Below are 16,992 nucleotides of genomic sequence, written 5' to 3'. Positions count from 1 at the left end.
ACTGAGCCAAACCGGTTTTGGCTTCAAGCTTTCTTAAATGCTCTTTTCTATGCCTGGAAGCCCTTCCCTCACTGTCTGTCTTGCTACCTCCCATTCGCCCCTCAGTGTTCTAGCCTCGCATCATCAATGTCAGGGAGACTCTCAGCCGATCCAGGTGGATGCAGGGTCCAGGTGCTCCCGGAGGGCTCCTGAGCATAGGAGCATCTAGCAGTCTTTCCCTGAGCTGGGAGCGCTATAGTTGTGGCTTCTGTGTCTTCTCCCCACGCAGGCGTGAGCTCCTTGGAAGCCAGGCCTCACCCATCTTGCCTCTCTGACCCCAGCAGGCCACTAGGTGGACAGGAAAGCCCCCGAGAAAGCCACGTGGCCCTGAAAACTGAGAGAGCAGGTGGCAAGTCCCTAGGATCTACCTGCTAGTGTCTGAGGCCGGACATCCCTTCCTGGGAGGCCAGTGCCACTCGGCAAAATGAGGTCACATTCCTGAATATCCAGCAACATACAGGAGCCAAACCTCTCGGCAAATGAACTGAAGCTGGAAAGGGAGTTGGGAAAAATGTTTGAGGGCAGGGCTGTGACCATGATACCTAACGTGGATAACTCATCAGGTTCCAGATTCTATACTAAAGACTTCACATGGTCGAAACCGGTTTGGCTCAGTGATAGAGTGTCAGTCTGCGGACTGAAAGGTCCCGGGTTCGATTCCGGTCAAGGGCATGTACCTTGGTTGCAGGCACATCCCCAGTGGAGGGTGTGTAAGAGGCAGCTGGTCGATGTTTCTCTCTCATCAACATTTCTGGCTTTCTATCCGTCTCTCCTCCTCTCTGTAAAAAGTCAATAAAATATATTAAAAAAAAAAGAAAAAGATTTCACATGATTGCCCGAACTGGTTTGGCTCAGTGGATAGAGCGTCGGCCTGCGGACTCAAGGGTCCCAGGTTCAATTCTGGTTAAGAGCATGTACCTTAATTGTGGGCACATCTCTAGTGGGGGGTGTGCAGGAGACAGCTGATTGATATTTCTCTCTCATTTATGCATGGAAGACTTTTAAAAACCCTTTAAAATTTAAATACAAATAACTTTTATTTATTTATTTCTTTAATATATTTTATTGACTTTTTACAGAGAGGAAGAGAGAGGGATAGAGTTAGAAACATCAATGAGAGAGAATCATTAATCAGCTGCCTCTTGCACACCCCCTACTGGGAATGCGCCCGCAACCAAGGTACATGCCTTTGACCGGAATCGAACCCGGGACCTTTCAGTCTGCAGGCCACCACTCTATCTACTGAGCCAAACCGGTTTCGGCTACAAATAACTATTTTAAAATAATAATATATTGTTAGTTTTATAGCAAGTGGAGAGGGATGCCAATGCAATTATACTGTTGTAAGGTTCTTACATTATACTAGTACATGAAGAGGTATAATTTTAATTCAGGGAACATTGGAATGAGTTAGGAATTTATATTGTAATTCTTAGAGCAACCACCAAAAAAAAATGTGGATATAAAAACCCAAGAGAGGGGATAAAATGGGCTTTTAAAATGTCCTCAATCCAGAAGAAGTCAGAAATAAATGACACAAGTACAGATAGAAAAAAATAACCAGATGATAGACAAACAACTACAGTTGACCTTTGAACGATATGGAGATTAGGGGCACCGAACCCCACACAGTTGAAAACCCATGTATAGTTTTTGACTCCCCAAAACTTAAACTGCTGTTGACTGGGAGCCTTACTGAACAGTCAATTAACACATACTTTGCATGTTATATGTCATAATATTTAGAGAACATGCCACACAACAACTGCAAAATAAATTATTGTTGCCCTTTGCAAGCAGCAGATAATGATAATCATTTTGTATTTTAAAATGACCCATAAAAATAAATTACAGTATAAGTATATACCACAGAATATAACTCAGCAGTAGAAAGAAATGAACAGTTTATACATACTACAAATTGGCTGAATCTCTAGGAAATTTTATGCTTTGTGGGGGGGGGGGAAAAAAAGCCGATCCCAAAGGAATACATTGATTCTACTTGATTCTACTAATATGACATTTTTGAAATGACAACCTTTTAGAGATGGAGGACAGAATAGTGGTTGCCAGGGATTAGGAATGGGAGGGTAGTTATTATAAAGAAACATGCATGTATAAGTCTTTCTATAGACATATGTTTTCATTTCTCTTGGGTAACTACCTAGGAGTAGAATGATTAGATCATATGTTTAACTTTTTATGACAGTGGTCAGCAAACTCATTAGTCAACAGAGCCAAATATTGAAGTACAACAATTGAAATTTCTGTTGAGAGCCAAATTTTTTAAACTTCTAATGCCACTTCTTCAAAATAGACTCGCCCAGGCCGTGGTATTTTGTGGAAGAGCCACACTCAAGGGGCCAAAGAGCTTAATGTGGCTCTTGAGCTGCAGTTTGCCGACCACAGTTTTAGGACATTAACAAATAGTATTACAAAATGGTACAATTTTACTTTTCCCACCAGTAGTATATGAGTTCCAGTTCTGTCCATCCTTGTCAACACTTAGACGGGTCAGTCTTTTTAACTTATTCACTCTTATAGGTGCATTATGGCATCTCATTATCATTTTAATTTGCATTTCCCTAGTGACTAAAGCTGAGCATTTTCCCATGTGGTTATTTGCCATCCATATGCCTTTTTTAGTGAAGTGTCTGTTCAAATTTTTTGCCCTTTTAAAATTGGGTTGTTTGCTTATTGTTGTGTTTTAAGAGTTCTTTTTTAAAAATGTATTTTTATTGATTTCAGAGAGAAAGGGAAAGGGAGAGAGAGAGATAAAAACATCAATGATGAGAGAGAATCATCGATCCGCCACTCCTGCATGCCCCTAGTGGGGATCAAGCCCAAAACCCAGGCATGTGCCCTAATTGGGAATCTAACTGTGACCTCCTGGTACATAGGTCTATGCTCAAACACTGAGTCATGCCAGCCGGGCATGGTTGCTTCTTGTATGTGCCCTGATAGGGATGGAACCTTGGCATATCCAGACAATGCTCTAACCAACTAAGCTCTGTGGCCAGGTCTCACTTGTAACATTTTATTTATTTACTAGAGGCCTGATGATAAATTTGTGCAAGGGCCTTGGCCCCAGCCCCTCCCACTGCTGTGGCTTTGTCCAGAAGGATGTCCAATATAATTAGCATATTATGCTATTATTATTATTATAGATTTATCCATCGAGTTTTAGAGAGAGAGTGGACGAGGAGGGAGGGGGCAGAGAGAGGGAGAGAAACACCCTAGGATATTTTCCCATTGAGAGTGGTAAGGAGGTGAGGAGGGGAGAGAGAGAGGAGAAAGAGAGAAACATTGATGTGAGAGAGACACATTAACTGTTTGCCTCCCATTTGTGCCTGGATACAGGCTAGGGATCAAACTTGCAACCTAGGTAGTGCCCTTCACTGATAATCATACAATGAGGGCCTATGCTGTAACCACTGAGCCATGCTGGCCAGGGGTGTCTGTTTTATTTTTTAATGTCTTCCAAATAATGAGAAGACTGAAATAATACAATAAGTATTTGTTAAATGAAAACAAAAACAAAAACAAAAAAAGAATCAATGAGCAAAAAGACCTAGTTTGCATGATTTGTCCTGAGAATTTGAGTTAATAATGCATATATAAAATTTCAAGCTGGTCTGGCAGCTACATAATCAGCCTCATTGAGTGTCCTGCCATTGCCGTTATTGAACAGAACACATGTGCGCTCAGGAAAAGGGGGAGACAGAGAGGGAAGGAAGAGGCTCTCACCTGATTATCCCTCCCGAGCACCATCCTGGGAAATCCCAAGCCCTGACGCCTGCCTGAGTAAAGGAGAAAAAGTGAAGGAAGACATGTAGAGGTAGGCTGAGGTGTTTTCTCTATGTCAATAGGACAATACATAAAATGATGATGATAGACATATCACTGATGAGAGATAATCATTGATCAGCTGCCTCCTGCATGCCTTCTACTGGGGACTGAGCCCACAACCTGGACATGCTTGGCCCGAATGGAACCTGGGACCCTTCTATCTGCAGGCCGATGCTTTATCCACGGAGCCAAACCACCAAGGGCCCTATTCACAATTCCAACAACAATTCCTTGAGCTCTAATTGTGCCAGGCACTATGCCAAACATCTTATACAGGAGGTGATTATCTCCTTAAGTCCTCACAACTACCCCTTGTGGTCATTACTACAGTTGCTCCCATTCTACTGATGAGAATACTGAGTCTGGGAGATCACGTTACGTGCCTAACAACACCCAGCTGGAAAGTGACCAAACTGGGAATTGAACCCCAGCAGTCTGGCCACAAAGCCATCATTCTGTGCAGAGCAGCAATAACACCCATGTTTATCAGAAATTAATTACCTGAGGGTTCAAGTTAAGAACAACTGGCCAATATGATCCTTACCGACTCTCCCATGACAATCAACTGTCCTTCCAGTCATTGTGGTGAAAACAAAAGTTGGCCGAAACCGGTTTGGCTCAGTGGATAGAGCGTCTGTCTGTGGACTGAAGGGTCCCAGGTTCGATTCCGGCCAAGGACATGTACATTGGTAGGGGGTGTGCAGGAGTCAGCTGGTCGATGTTTTTCTCTCTCATCGACGTTTCTAGCTTTCTATCCCTCTCCCTTCCTCTCTGTGGAAAATCAATAAAACATATTTTTTTAAAAAGTTAAAAAAAGAAAACAAAAGTTGGACAATGAATCTTGAGGCCTGGGGGCTGCCGTACTCTTCAAATGCTGAATTAGGATCGACCCTACATGGTATTGAGAGTGCAGAACCTGAATGAATGCCGCAGAGGACGGCAAGAGCCCCATCCAGTGCGTGATTAATGGAGACAGCTGGTGAGCAGCGTGGCCAGTGGCCTCACCACGGGCAGCCCTTGGGAAGGGCTCATGCAGCAATTACCACACTAGCGTGTGTTTCACCACAGGCTCTGAGAGCCAGAGGAGCCAGGGGTTGAACCTCAGCCCCTTCACTCTGTGGGTGTGATCTCAGGTAAGTGATGTAACCGTTGGGGGTTCATTAAAAAGAGGATAGTGTGCTGGGCATGGAGTGAAGAAGTTGTCTATGTACTATGTCTGATTTATACTAAGTAGTCAATAAATGGTCGTTGCTATTATGAATAAATAAAACCCTAGTGGACTAGGATATGCCGGTTTGAAATAATTAGAACTAGTATTTATTCAGTGCTTTTAATTTGGGGATGGATCATTCTGGGGGGTGAGCGGGTTCAGCTAAGAGGTTCTGGCAGAAGGTTTGTCATGCAGTTGTAGTTCAGCACTGGCGAGGGCTGGGTCATTTCAAAGGCTGCCTTTGTCACATGTCTATGAGGCTGAGCAGTACAGTCTGCATGAAACAAAGGATTTGCATGGGAGTACCTGTTTCCCCTTGCTGCTGTAACAAATTACAACACAAAACCCCACAAATTTATTATCTCAGAATTCTCTGTGTTAGTTGTCCTACATGGCTTTTCCTGGGATAAAATCAAGGTGTTGTCAGGACTGCAGTCCTTTCTGGAGGTTCCAGTGGAGAATTCATTTATTTGCCTTTTCTGGTTTCTGGATGCCACCTATATTCCTTGGCTCACGGCCCCCTTCCTCCAGCTGGTGACATAGTATCTTTCTGAACATTCTTTCATAGTCACACATGACTGAAACCAGCTGGGAATGATTCTCCTCTCGTAAGGACCCAGGTGATGGGATTGGGCCCGTCCAAATGCCACAGGAAAACCTCCCCATCTCAAGGTTCGTAACTTTAATCACATCTGCAGAATTTAGGGTGTGGACATCTTTGAAGAACCATTATTCTGCTTATCATATGGAGAGACTCCAGGAAAATGCTCCTCAATGGGGCTCACCACTCTCCCTCCATCCCCAACAACCTCCCCCGAGCCTGCACTGCCAGGGAACACATTTTCTTACTAACTGGAAGCCCCTAAATTAACTCATGTCAACTGTTCTGAGGTAAGGGTGGGTAATCAAGGACTCTGTGATTTCCCCAAGAAGATGGATAGTATATCTGCAATGAGAGCTAGATGAGATGTTTTGCACACATCACCTTATACTTAGAGCTTTCTTTATTAAAAAAATCTTATTTCCTTGCTTTAGATACATAGGAGAATAATAGTTAACATTTCCCCCTCCATGCTTCCCACTTGCCAAGTGTGATTCTAAGCACAACAGCTCTATATTGTTTTATAGGGGAATTAACCGAGGCGCAGAAAGGTTGTTAAACTTGCCTGAGGCCACACAGCTAGTGAGTGATGGAGCCAGCATTTAACTCGGGTGTCTGGCTCAGAACCCACACCTGTCACCACAACACTTGGCTGCCTCATTCCTGTGTGTCCCAGGAATATAACCCATAAGTAGATGTCATCAAGGGTCTACAACTCCTGCTCCTGGGGTGATAAAAAAGGGATCACAACCCCTGCTCAGTAATATGGCATGCTTTCGAGTAATATGAAACAAAGGATTTGCATGGGAGTATCTGTTTCCTATTGCTGCTATAACAAATTATAACACAAAGCCCCACAAATTTATAACCTCACAATTCCCTAGTCCTACATGGCTTTTACTGGGATAAAATCAAGGTATTGGCAGAGCTGCAGTCCTTTCTGGAGGTTCCTTTGCTGGTGTTTCCTTCCAGGCCTCGATCATAGGCACACTTTCTGTGTCCATCCTCATTTTCAGCTTGGAGGTCCAGCTGAAACAATGGATGATGCCTGTTCTCAGCTGAGGGCTGTCCAGGATTCATCTGCCTCAGAAGTGTGAAAACTTTGCCTGGCCTCTCTCCTCTGAAATTCCAACCTGGGTACATCCAAATAACCGAGGAAGGGAGTAGTGCAAAAAAAAAAAAAAAAAAAAAGGGAGGTACCCCTAATGTTGGTGGCAGGTCCTGAAACCGCGAGAGGTAATGTTGGGGTGGTGCTGGTGCACACGGTGTTGGAGTTGGCCAGAGAAGAGTGAGAACCCTGGCTCTGCCACTTCCCAAATCCTCTCTGTGAAATGGGCTGATCATAGTACCTTTTAATTGATTTCAGAGGGGCAGGGAGAGGGAGAGAGAGATAGGAACATCAGTGATGAGAGATTGAGCCTGCATCCCGTGCATGTGCCCTAGACTGGAATCAAAGCCAGGATCCTTCTGTCCTTAGGCCAGCACTCTATTCACTGAGCCAAACTGGCTAGGTCTGCTCATAGTTCTTTTAGCTTCAAGAACTCTCGAAAGAAGTAAATGAGACTGCTAGTGCTGTGCCTGGCACACATCCTCATGAGAACTTTGTGAGAATTAAATGAGTACACACATGTGAAAAGCTAACCACCAAAAAAGTCTTATTCTTCTAGACTCTTCCTGGGTGACTTAACTTTAAGAACTGTATTTCTACTTCAAGAGCGCTATCTGCTGATTTTCTTCCGAGTCCTAGATCTAATGGCTTCAGTGTACAACAGGACTTTCCACTTGGAAGACTTAGAAGGTCTGCTCATGTTCTGGACTTTTGTGGATATTTGATAGCTCTGCCTAAAAAGCCAGCTGTTATTGGAGGGGCGGGGGGAGCCTTTTACTTGGTTTGTGTGCTTTGGGTGGCAAAGAATAGAGACTCATGAGGCAGCCTCAAGTTAGAAAAGCTGCAGGAGGCCCGGCACGGGGCCAGGTCAGGCTGGAGTTTCAGCTTTGTTGGCTGGGTTCTCTTTCCTGCAGGCTCTTGGGCAGCCTTCCCCTGGGAGCAGGCCTCACTCCTGACTACTCAGCTGCCCCAGGGGATAAGTTGGGTGACTGCATATGGCCCCAAGGTCTTAGGGTGGCTTCCCTTGGAGCACCTGGAGCTCAGCCATTTGATGGTGGGCCCTCAGCGGCAGGAGTCTCTCTTCCGCGGAAGCTCATTCCGGAAGCATTGGCTTTGTGTGCTCCTCCCCGCACCAGCTCAAACACCCTGGGCTTTGCGACGCCTCTCCACCTCATTAGTCATTTCCCTTTTGCTCCATCGCGTCCAAACACAACATATTGTAGTTGTTGATGTCCAGAGCTGGTTCTCCAACTCAGCTGTCCGCTAGCCAGGCAGGGAGTATTGTTCACATTCGTATCGCCGCCACCGAATGAGCCGTCCTCGCTACGATTGCTGAGTGAATGGCACAGGAGCATCTTCAGCACTTCTTGGTGGGGGTCATTCTCCTCCCGAGAGGTGCGGGGGACTCTCCACATGGTCCTCTCTCATGGATGTTCCTACCTCTTTATCTCCTCGCCCTTATTCTCTAAAAATCAATAAAAATATTTTAAAGTAAATGAATAATATTTTTTAAATATATTTTATTGATTTTGTACAGAGAGGAAGGGAGAGAGAGAGAGAGTTAGAAACATCGATGAGAGAGAGTCATCGGTCAGCCGCCTCTTGCACACCCCCTACTGGGGATGTGCCCGCAACCAAGGTACATGCCCTAGACCGGAATCAAACCCGGGACTTTTCAGTCCCCAAGCCGACACTCTATCCATTGAGCCAAACCGGTTTCGGCATGAATAATATTTTTTATAATTAAAAATAACATGGGTTTTGAAAAATATTTTTAAAATTCTGAATGTGTAGAGTTAAATGTTAAATTTCGCTTACTTCTTTTCCAATCCAATACACATAGGCGAACACCAGTAAAATTTTAAAAATATTTTTATTGATATATAATTCAGATATCATACAATTCACCCATTTAAAATGTACAGTTCAGTGTTTTTCAGTATATTTCTAGGGATATGCAACCATTACTACAACCTAATTTTAGGACATTTTTGTTTCCCCAAAAGAAACTCTTATCAACTGTCACTTCCCATCACCATCTCTCTCCCAGCCCTAAGCAACCACTGATTATCTTCCTGTCTCTAGAGATTTGCCTATTCTTTGACATTTCATGTAAGTTAATCATATAATATGTGGTCTTTTGTGTCTGGCTTCTTTCACTTAGCATGTTTTTGAGGGTCATCCATGTTGTAGTATGTATCGGTACTCCCTTCCTTTTTATTGGTAAACTAAAGGCCCAGTGCACAGATTCGTGCACTGGTCAGGGGTGTGGCCTGCAGGGATTGGCCTGTTGTGGGAGTGCCACTCATCCTGGTCAGCCTAGTGGCGCTCCCACTGTGGGAGCACACTGACCACCAGGGGGCAGCTCCTGCATTGAACATCTGCCCCCTGCTGGTCAGTGTGTATCATAGCGACTGGTCAACCAGTCATTCTGCTTGCTCTGCTGTTGGGTTGCTAGGCTTTTATATCTATAGATAGCATTCCACTGTATTAATAAAGCACATTTTAAAAATCTAATCCCCTGTCACTATTAACAGTTTAATACAACTCACATATTTTTTCAGATTGGGTTTGAATCCCTGCTGAACAAGTTACTAGATGAGTGACCTTAGGTAAATCATAATCTTTTTAAAAATATATATTTTTATTGATTTCAGAGTGGAAGGGAAAAGAAGAGAGAGAAAAAAACATCAATGATGAGAGAATCATTGATTGGCTGCCTCCTGCACATCGCCTATTGGGGATCATGCAACCTGGGCATATGCCCTTGTCTGGAATAGAACCTGGGACCCTTCAGTCTGCAGGCCAATGCTGTATCCCCTGAGTCAAACCAGTTAGAGCAAAAATCATAACCTAAGCCTGCCTCTGTTTCCTCAATAGTAAATTTTGAATAACAATGGAATTTACCTCATATAATGTCATCGTTGTATTGTCACAGTAATTAATATTTGTTGAGCACTTAACTATATACTAGGCATGTTGTAAGGATTACCTAATAGCTCTGATTTTCAGATTAGGGAATTGAGATTAGGAGAGGTTAAGCAATCTCCCCAAATCAAACAGTCCCTATGAAAATGATGGCGGTAAACAGAATCACAGGCTGACCAATTGCATAGCCTCCACAATATTCTGGAATAATGAAGTGCTTAGCAAGAACCTTGCAAAGAGAATGAGTTTAGTATATAATAATGGATAGAACTTTAGCAAAGGAGAAAAAATTACCAATTAACTCATCTAAAGACACCCACCACTTAATATTTTGACACATTTCCTTCCAGTCTTTTTTTTTTTAAACAGGCACTAGTCTTATTTTTTTAAAAATATATATTTTTATTGATTTCAGAGAGGAAGAGAGAGATAGAAACATCATTGATGAAAGAGAATCATTGATTGGCTGCATCCTGCATACCCCACACTGAGGATCGAGCCCACAACCTTGGCATGTGCCTTTTACCAGATTGACCCTTTATCCACTGAGCCAAACCGGCTAGGGCTTCCTTCCAGTCTTTAGGTAATATTTCAAACACACCAAAAAAAAAAAAAAAAATCCAGAAGATAACAGATATCAAACTTTCACCCCTGCTTTATAAAAATACATAAAAATTTGGTTAGGTAGCTCTACCTCCCAAAATCTTAGGTATTTTATTCCCTTTGTGTTATTTTTCTTTACACAATTAGGGTCACACCACATCATTTCCTACCTTTAAAAATCCTATCTTGAGCATTTCCTCAACATACCAAATATGCCCCATGACTCTTCATGGTAGCATACAATATTATATTGTATGACTGAAACATTATTTACTCCCTACTGTTAGGCATTTGGGATATTTCCGAGCAAAAACATATCACTACACGTCATCTTTCAAAGAACCTGATAATTCCCTTTGGATAAATTCCTAGAAAGGCCAGAAGGTCAGGGACTGTCTGATGTTAAAGGTCTTTATGCCTACTTTTTTATTTTTCCAAATAGCTCTCAAAGAAGAATGGGAACAGGGAGAAGGTCGGTTAGGATTATTATTATTATTTTACCTTTTAAACCTTTTTATTAACTTATAACACACACATAAAAGTGGACATAAGTGAACATCTCTCTGAATTTGCAGCAAAAAACACACCGAGTGCCCAGCACTCAGATCATGAAATAGAACATTCCCAGCGGCCCTGAGCCGCCTCTTTTCCAGCGCATCACTGCTCTCAGAGGGGCTGGGCTTTCACAGGGCTATTAAGGAGATGACGTCTTTGGAACCTTAGTGTATTAACATTTTGGCATATCCTAGACCACGGAACTATAAGCTAAGTCCTGCCTGCAAACGCTAGTCAAGCTGAAGTCCAGCTGGGCGAACAGCAAGCCCAGGGGACAGCCGGGGAGGCGGGGCGCGCACCACCGCGATCCCGCCGGGTCCTCCAGACTCCCGGCGTGCAGCGCGGCGGACCCGGCGTGCACCGCGGCGCTCGGAGGCGGAAGCGGCAAGGTGTGCTGCGCCGACGGCGGGAGCGAGGCTCGTGGCTTGCAGGGGCGGCGCGACGGGGTCGGCATGGAAGTGTGAGTCACCCGGTGCGCGTTCCGGCTGTCCGCCGAGCCTCACCGCGGGGGACGGGACGGCCAGGAGCTGGGAGCCGAGAGGCGTGGGCTGGGCGGCCTCGCGGGCGGCGTGTGGGGAGGGCCACGTGCAGGGGGGCGGGGCAGAAGGAGACGCGCTCTGCCCCTCTGAACCGCCGTCTGCACTCCCATCCGGTGCCCGGTGCCTTTCAGTGAGCCTGCTCCCCCTCATTCATCTGCTGGCGTGCCGAGGGCGCAGGGGTGATCCCGGCCTTCTCCGGGCCTTGGGCCCTGGAGGTTCCTGGAGGAGAGAAGGATCCTCTTGGCGGGGCGGGGGGCTGGGAGCCGTGACTGAGGAGGTGCTCTCCCAGCGTGTGGAGGAGCCGCGAGCTCTTCAAGGGAAGGGGCGGGTTTTCTGGGAGGAAGACTGTGCTTGGGCCCCGTTGTGACCGCAGACCCGGAGGCTGAGTGTGTGAAGGGGGAGTAACAGTCGTTCCAGCAGTTTAACCCCACATGCTCTTTTCCATGTTGGCTCGTCGTATTGCATGCAAATGGAAGTTTTTTGTTTTTTTTTTATATAGGCATAACGATATTGTGTTTGTCTTTGGCACTGATAATTGAATACTCAATATTTTATGTTCTTTTGCCTCATACTTAATGGTCGTGTGCACTACTATTTTTCACACTTAACAAAAATACACATCCAGCCGAAATCGGTTTGGCTCAATGGATGGAGCGTCGGCCTGCGGACTGAGGGGTCCCGGGTTCGATTCCGGTCAGGGGCATGTACCTTGGTTGCGGGCACATCCCCAGTAGGGGGTGTGCAGGAGGCGGCTGATCGATGACTCTCTCATCGATGTTTCTAACTCTCTATCCCTCTCTCTTCCTCTCTGTAAAAAAATCAATAAAATACTTTAAAAAAAAAATACACATCCAATATGTATATGTGCCTGAAGTGAAAGCTTCATGAAACAGTCTTATGAACGCTCTGATGCTATCGTGTCAAACCTACGCAAGAAGAGGAGGCTTTGGCTAGAAACAAATGACAACGATTTACTTAAGGTTTTTAGAGGTTGCTAACTGGAAAACCTGGAAGGGTTCCCAAGAAGAAAGGAAAGTTAAGTTCTTACAGTAAAAGTCATATCCTTGAGAATAATCAGTCCTGCCTTCTTAACCCTGGGATTGGCCCTGCACTGTTATCCAGATGTCACGTAATCCGAGAATGGTTGCCAGGAGGTCTGGTCCTGAGTCCTGGGGGTAGTCAGAGGGTTATCGGCTGGCTGGTTTGATATATGTCCATGAGCTCAGGCAGCCGTGAGCCCCAGAGTGCAAGTCTATGAAGGCGGGGCCAATATCTATTCACTTAATGCTTAGCATGGCATCTGGCAGAGTAGACATTCAGCAAATTCTAGTTGACTAAAGTAATATGATGATACTTCATTAGTTTAATAAGTACAAATTAGCTCGCTTTCTATATAATTGCTAGCATATTAATTTTCTGATTTTTCTAAGTGAAATTGTTTGATTCAAGGGATTTTTCTCTTATAAGCATCTGCTCTTCCCAAGGAGTCTTTGACTTACGAGGCTAATCAAGAATTTTGAAGCTAGCAGTTTATGGGAAAGCTGAGTTTTTCTGAGGTAGACATGTGATTTGAGCATAGAAGGATCCCTGAAATGGAAAGGTCTAAGGGCCTAACTTCTAGTTGCTGTCATGCCTCCAGCGTGAGGTATGACTTCTGGCAGCGTGGTGCTTGGATCTTCAGTAGAACCCTGAGTCTCTGAGAGGCAAACATACTATACTTCTAGGTTCTGGAGCAAGAAGACACGAATGGAAAACTCCCCTGAGTTATTACTACTGTTTTTTCTTCAGTCACTGAGTAAATACCTACTGAGTGAATAATACATAATAGACATTCACTAGAAATTTTTTAAAGGTGAGGAATGTTTATGCTTTTATTTGGTTGAATGACAGATTTTTTTATTAAATTATTATCTGTTTACATATTTTAACATTGCCCCCCCTCCCATACATACCCTCCCTCCCCAGAGTTTTGTGTCCATTGGTTGTACTTATATGCATGTATACAAGTCCTTTGGTTGATCTCTTATCTCCCCCAGATCTCCCTACTCTCCCCGCTGTAATTTTACAGTCTGCTTATTGCTTTACTGTCTTTATATCTGACTTTTGGTTTGTGAATGACAGATTTTTTTATTGTTAGAGAACTTAATATCCCTCTCATACTTGATAGAATTAATAGACAAAAATACAGATTTGTGTTACAGTGTAAATAATTTGACCTGGTTGAGGTCTATGGGATACTATTGTATATCCAGTTACTACACTATACACATTCTTTTTTTAAAATTTTTTTTATTGATTTTTTACAGAGAGGAAGAGAGAGGGATAGAGAGTTTGAAACATCGATGAGAGAGAATCTCGATCAGCTGTCTCTTCTTGCACACTCCCTACTGTGGATGTGCCCACAACTAAGGTACATGCCCTTGACCGGAATCGAACCTGGGACCTTTCAGTCCACAGCTGATGCTCTATCCGCTGAGCCAAACCGGTTTCTGCTGTGTTCACTCTTTTATTATTGAATTTATTACACATAGTTACAAAAATGGATGGTATTTATTTCTGTAGCACCTTGAAGATAGTGTAAAAATTTCCTTCATTTTATAGCTGGAAATACTGAGGCTTAAAGAAGTTAGCTAATAATGTAGGTCCTATAACACTTCAGTAACAGGACTGGAAAGAGGATATTTGTTTGTTAACTCCCAAAAGAATGCTACAAGTGAAATTGTTCATGGACTGCCACCCAGTTTTTTTGAACTAGACTTTAGTTTTCCAGAACATGACTTACATTGATAACATAGGTTGAACATAAGAGAATTTGAGCAATTCCATTCGTCACTGCTTTCATAAGAGTTAACTATGTGGCAATCAGTAGCACTGTTTGCATGGGCTTTTTGTGTGTGTTTCTAAGGAAAGTCTGCTAATAGATCATTTTGTTCTGTTTTTCAGAATTTGGTTTTACAAAGTAGTTGTTTACATCCATTGAATTGACTCAGCAAGTTAAGCAAATTGTACAGGTTAAATTTCAAACAGCAAGTCAACTTCAGTCAGTTAATTCATTACTTAAGGAAATTAAGTGACTGCCTGCCTGTAAGTATAGATTTAGATGGTCTTTAAATTTCACTTGGAATATTTGCTTTAAACACCTGTAAATAAATTCAGTAATATTCTAAGTCTGATAAGAGAATATGAAATTTTGTGTAGATTGGCAGTTTCATATGTATGCTTGTGAACATATTACATAATACTGAAATGTTAGCTATGGAGTAGACAATTCCTGCTTAGTAGGGATCAATAACTTGTAAATATGATTGACAGGTATGGATTTTAGTTACCTTAAAAAAACATTGGGGCAAAATGCATTTTATACCCTCAGTTATAAGTTATATTAATGTCTTTTTTTTTTTAACCACATGTAATTCTTTAGTTTTACATTTCCACTTTTCTCAACATGTTAACTTGAAAAATTTCAAACCCATAGAACAGTTGCAAAAAGAGCACCAGTCACTTTATATTTTTTACATAGTCATCATTTGTTAACATCTTGATATGAACCTCTGGTTTTGGTGATGCCAGTAGCACATGGATACTTAAACAGATACTGCATCCTGCAGACTCTGGCTGGCAGAAGCTGACTTACTCATTAATTCTTTAATAATAAGATAATGTTTTTAAACTCAGCTAATAGAGTAAATGCTAATATATGTTAAGCACTCCTTTATTCAATAAGTTATCAATGAGTGTATAATATCTACCTTTTATTAAGTCCTAAATGAACTATTTACCAAGAAAAAAATTTAAGGCTTTTTTTTTTTTCTGAAGAAGTTATTGTAACCACCACTAAGTGGCAGGTTGTAGGAAAGAGGACATAGTGAGATTTAACAAACATTAACTTACCAAGCTGTCTATTTAACACCACCAATAATGATGAGTTTAAAAACATTATCTTACTATTAAAGAATTAATGAGTAAATCAGCTTCCAAAACCAGAGGTTCATTAAAAAAACATGAGAGAGGCTTTCTGTCCTTTGGATATTGGTTCTAGAATAGGCTGATGGTGGTTTTTGGATTCTTGCATTACAATATTGACTTGGGCAATGAGGCATTAACTTGAAAGAGCCAGGAACAGATTTCCAAGGGGATGGACTATTTTGCATAATGATTTGGAAATGAAATTGTAACAGTGGCACCTGGGATGGATCCATTATCCTTGAGGAAAATAACAGTTGTATTTTTCCCAGTCCAGTTTGTTCCAGGCAGTGATATCATAGTTGTATTTTAGGGCACACAGGGAGTAGTAATTCAATTTCAAACAGAGATAGGGCTGATTTCCTGACTAAGTAGGCAATGATGACATATGATTTGATTTGTCATTTTCAATTTTAAAAGAACCAAATCACATATATTGATTATGCATTGTCCTTCCTGTGTTCCATTCCTTTTAAATATGATATTTGTGAGCTCATGGTTATTTGGGCCAAGCAGCACTTTTGTGAAATCTCAGCTATTTGTTGAATGAATACTTACCAAAATGTAGCATTTGGTAAGCTTCACAATGCTTATTTGATTACAGTGCTGACAGCATTGTGCTGATGACCAAGGCTTAAGTTAGATCCTTGTGTTAACTGCTTTACATATTGACTGGGGAAATCACCCATATGTTTGACCCATGTTTTTGAATTTTTTGTATCATCATTTTCACATATAGCCTCACTCCTGGTTTAAGAACATACAGTAGACTTTGTTGCACATTATGTCAAGCCCAAACTCCTTCCTGAAGTTTTAGAATTCTGCATTACTGGTTTCCATTTGTACAGTCCAGTCTTACTTTTCACAATTCCTTAATTATTGTCCACTTCAATTAAGCTTATTACTGTGTGACCTTAAGCAAGTTTTAAAATCTTTGAGCCTCAATTGAATCTATAAAGAAGAAATAATAGCTCCTGTATCACAGGTTTTTTTTAATGCAAATAAGTGAAATAACATTGGTATTTTTAAAATAATAGCCTCCATTTAGGGAGATCTTAATAAGTATCCAAAGTATGCTCTACTTCTAAAATTTGTTGTCTCTGCATCCTTATCATAGCTTTATGGGCTAGGATGAAGTTGTGGTGGTGGTAGTAGCACAGGTAGCGGTGATAATAGATGGCATAAAGTACCTCTGTTCCAGGTACTTTACATATTTCTATTTAGTCCTGTCAAACAATCTTATGAGATTGGTACTATAATTGCTATTTTATAGATGAGGAAATTTAAGCACAGAGAGAGGCTCAATAACTTGCCTAAGTTTATAGTGTACATAGTGAATGTATAGTGGAGCTGCACTTTTAGGTACCAGTTTAGCCCTATTTATTTATTTATTTATTTATTTAATTTTTTGTCTATTTGTTTTAGATGAGGAAGCTTAGAGGGGTCGATTAACTCACTAAAATTCATATACCTTATAAGTAGCTGGGCTATAATATGAATCCAGATTTGTCTGATTTAAAAACTGTTTATAATTATTATACTAGACTTTCTTTAGATTATCAAAAACAATAAATACTTTCTGTTGTTGTATCATAGA

General features: G+C 42.1%; 1 protein-coding gene across 4 annotated transcripts in view; it reads left to right on the top strand.

The window, feature by feature from the left end:
* Window positions 1–355: 355 nt before the first annotated feature.
* LOC118703116 (CGRP receptor component) overlaps window positions 356–16,992 on the top strand; it is a 40,446-nt gene continuing 23,809 nt past the window's right edge. For 2 of the 4 annotated variants that reach the window (XM_045571238.1, XM_045571237.1), the window contains exon 1: window positions 14,498–14,516. Coding sequence is in view for 2 of the 4 variants with exons in the window: in XM_036409762.2 (XP_036265655.1) it covers window positions 11,346–11,353 (8 nt within the window). In the remaining 2 variants the exon portion in view is untranslated. Of the gene's footprint in view, window positions 361–5,084; window positions 5,096–11,236; window positions 11,354–14,497; window positions 14,517–16,992 lie in introns of those variants that run through there. The other 2 variants (XM_045571236.1, XM_036409762.2) reach the window with 2 other exon arrangements.

The sequence above is a fragment of the Pipistrellus kuhlii genome, unplaced genomic scaffold, assembly GCF_014108245.1.
Source record: "Pipistrellus kuhlii isolate mPipKuh1 unplaced genomic scaffold, mPipKuh1.p scaffold_m20_p_4, whole genome shotgun sequence".
Classification (NCBI taxonomy): Eukaryota; Metazoa; Chordata; class Mammalia; order Chiroptera; family Vespertilionidae; genus Pipistrellus; species Pipistrellus kuhlii.
The sequence above is the reverse complement of the archived record's forward strand: the minus strand, read 5'-3'. Positions and strand labels throughout refer to the sequence as shown.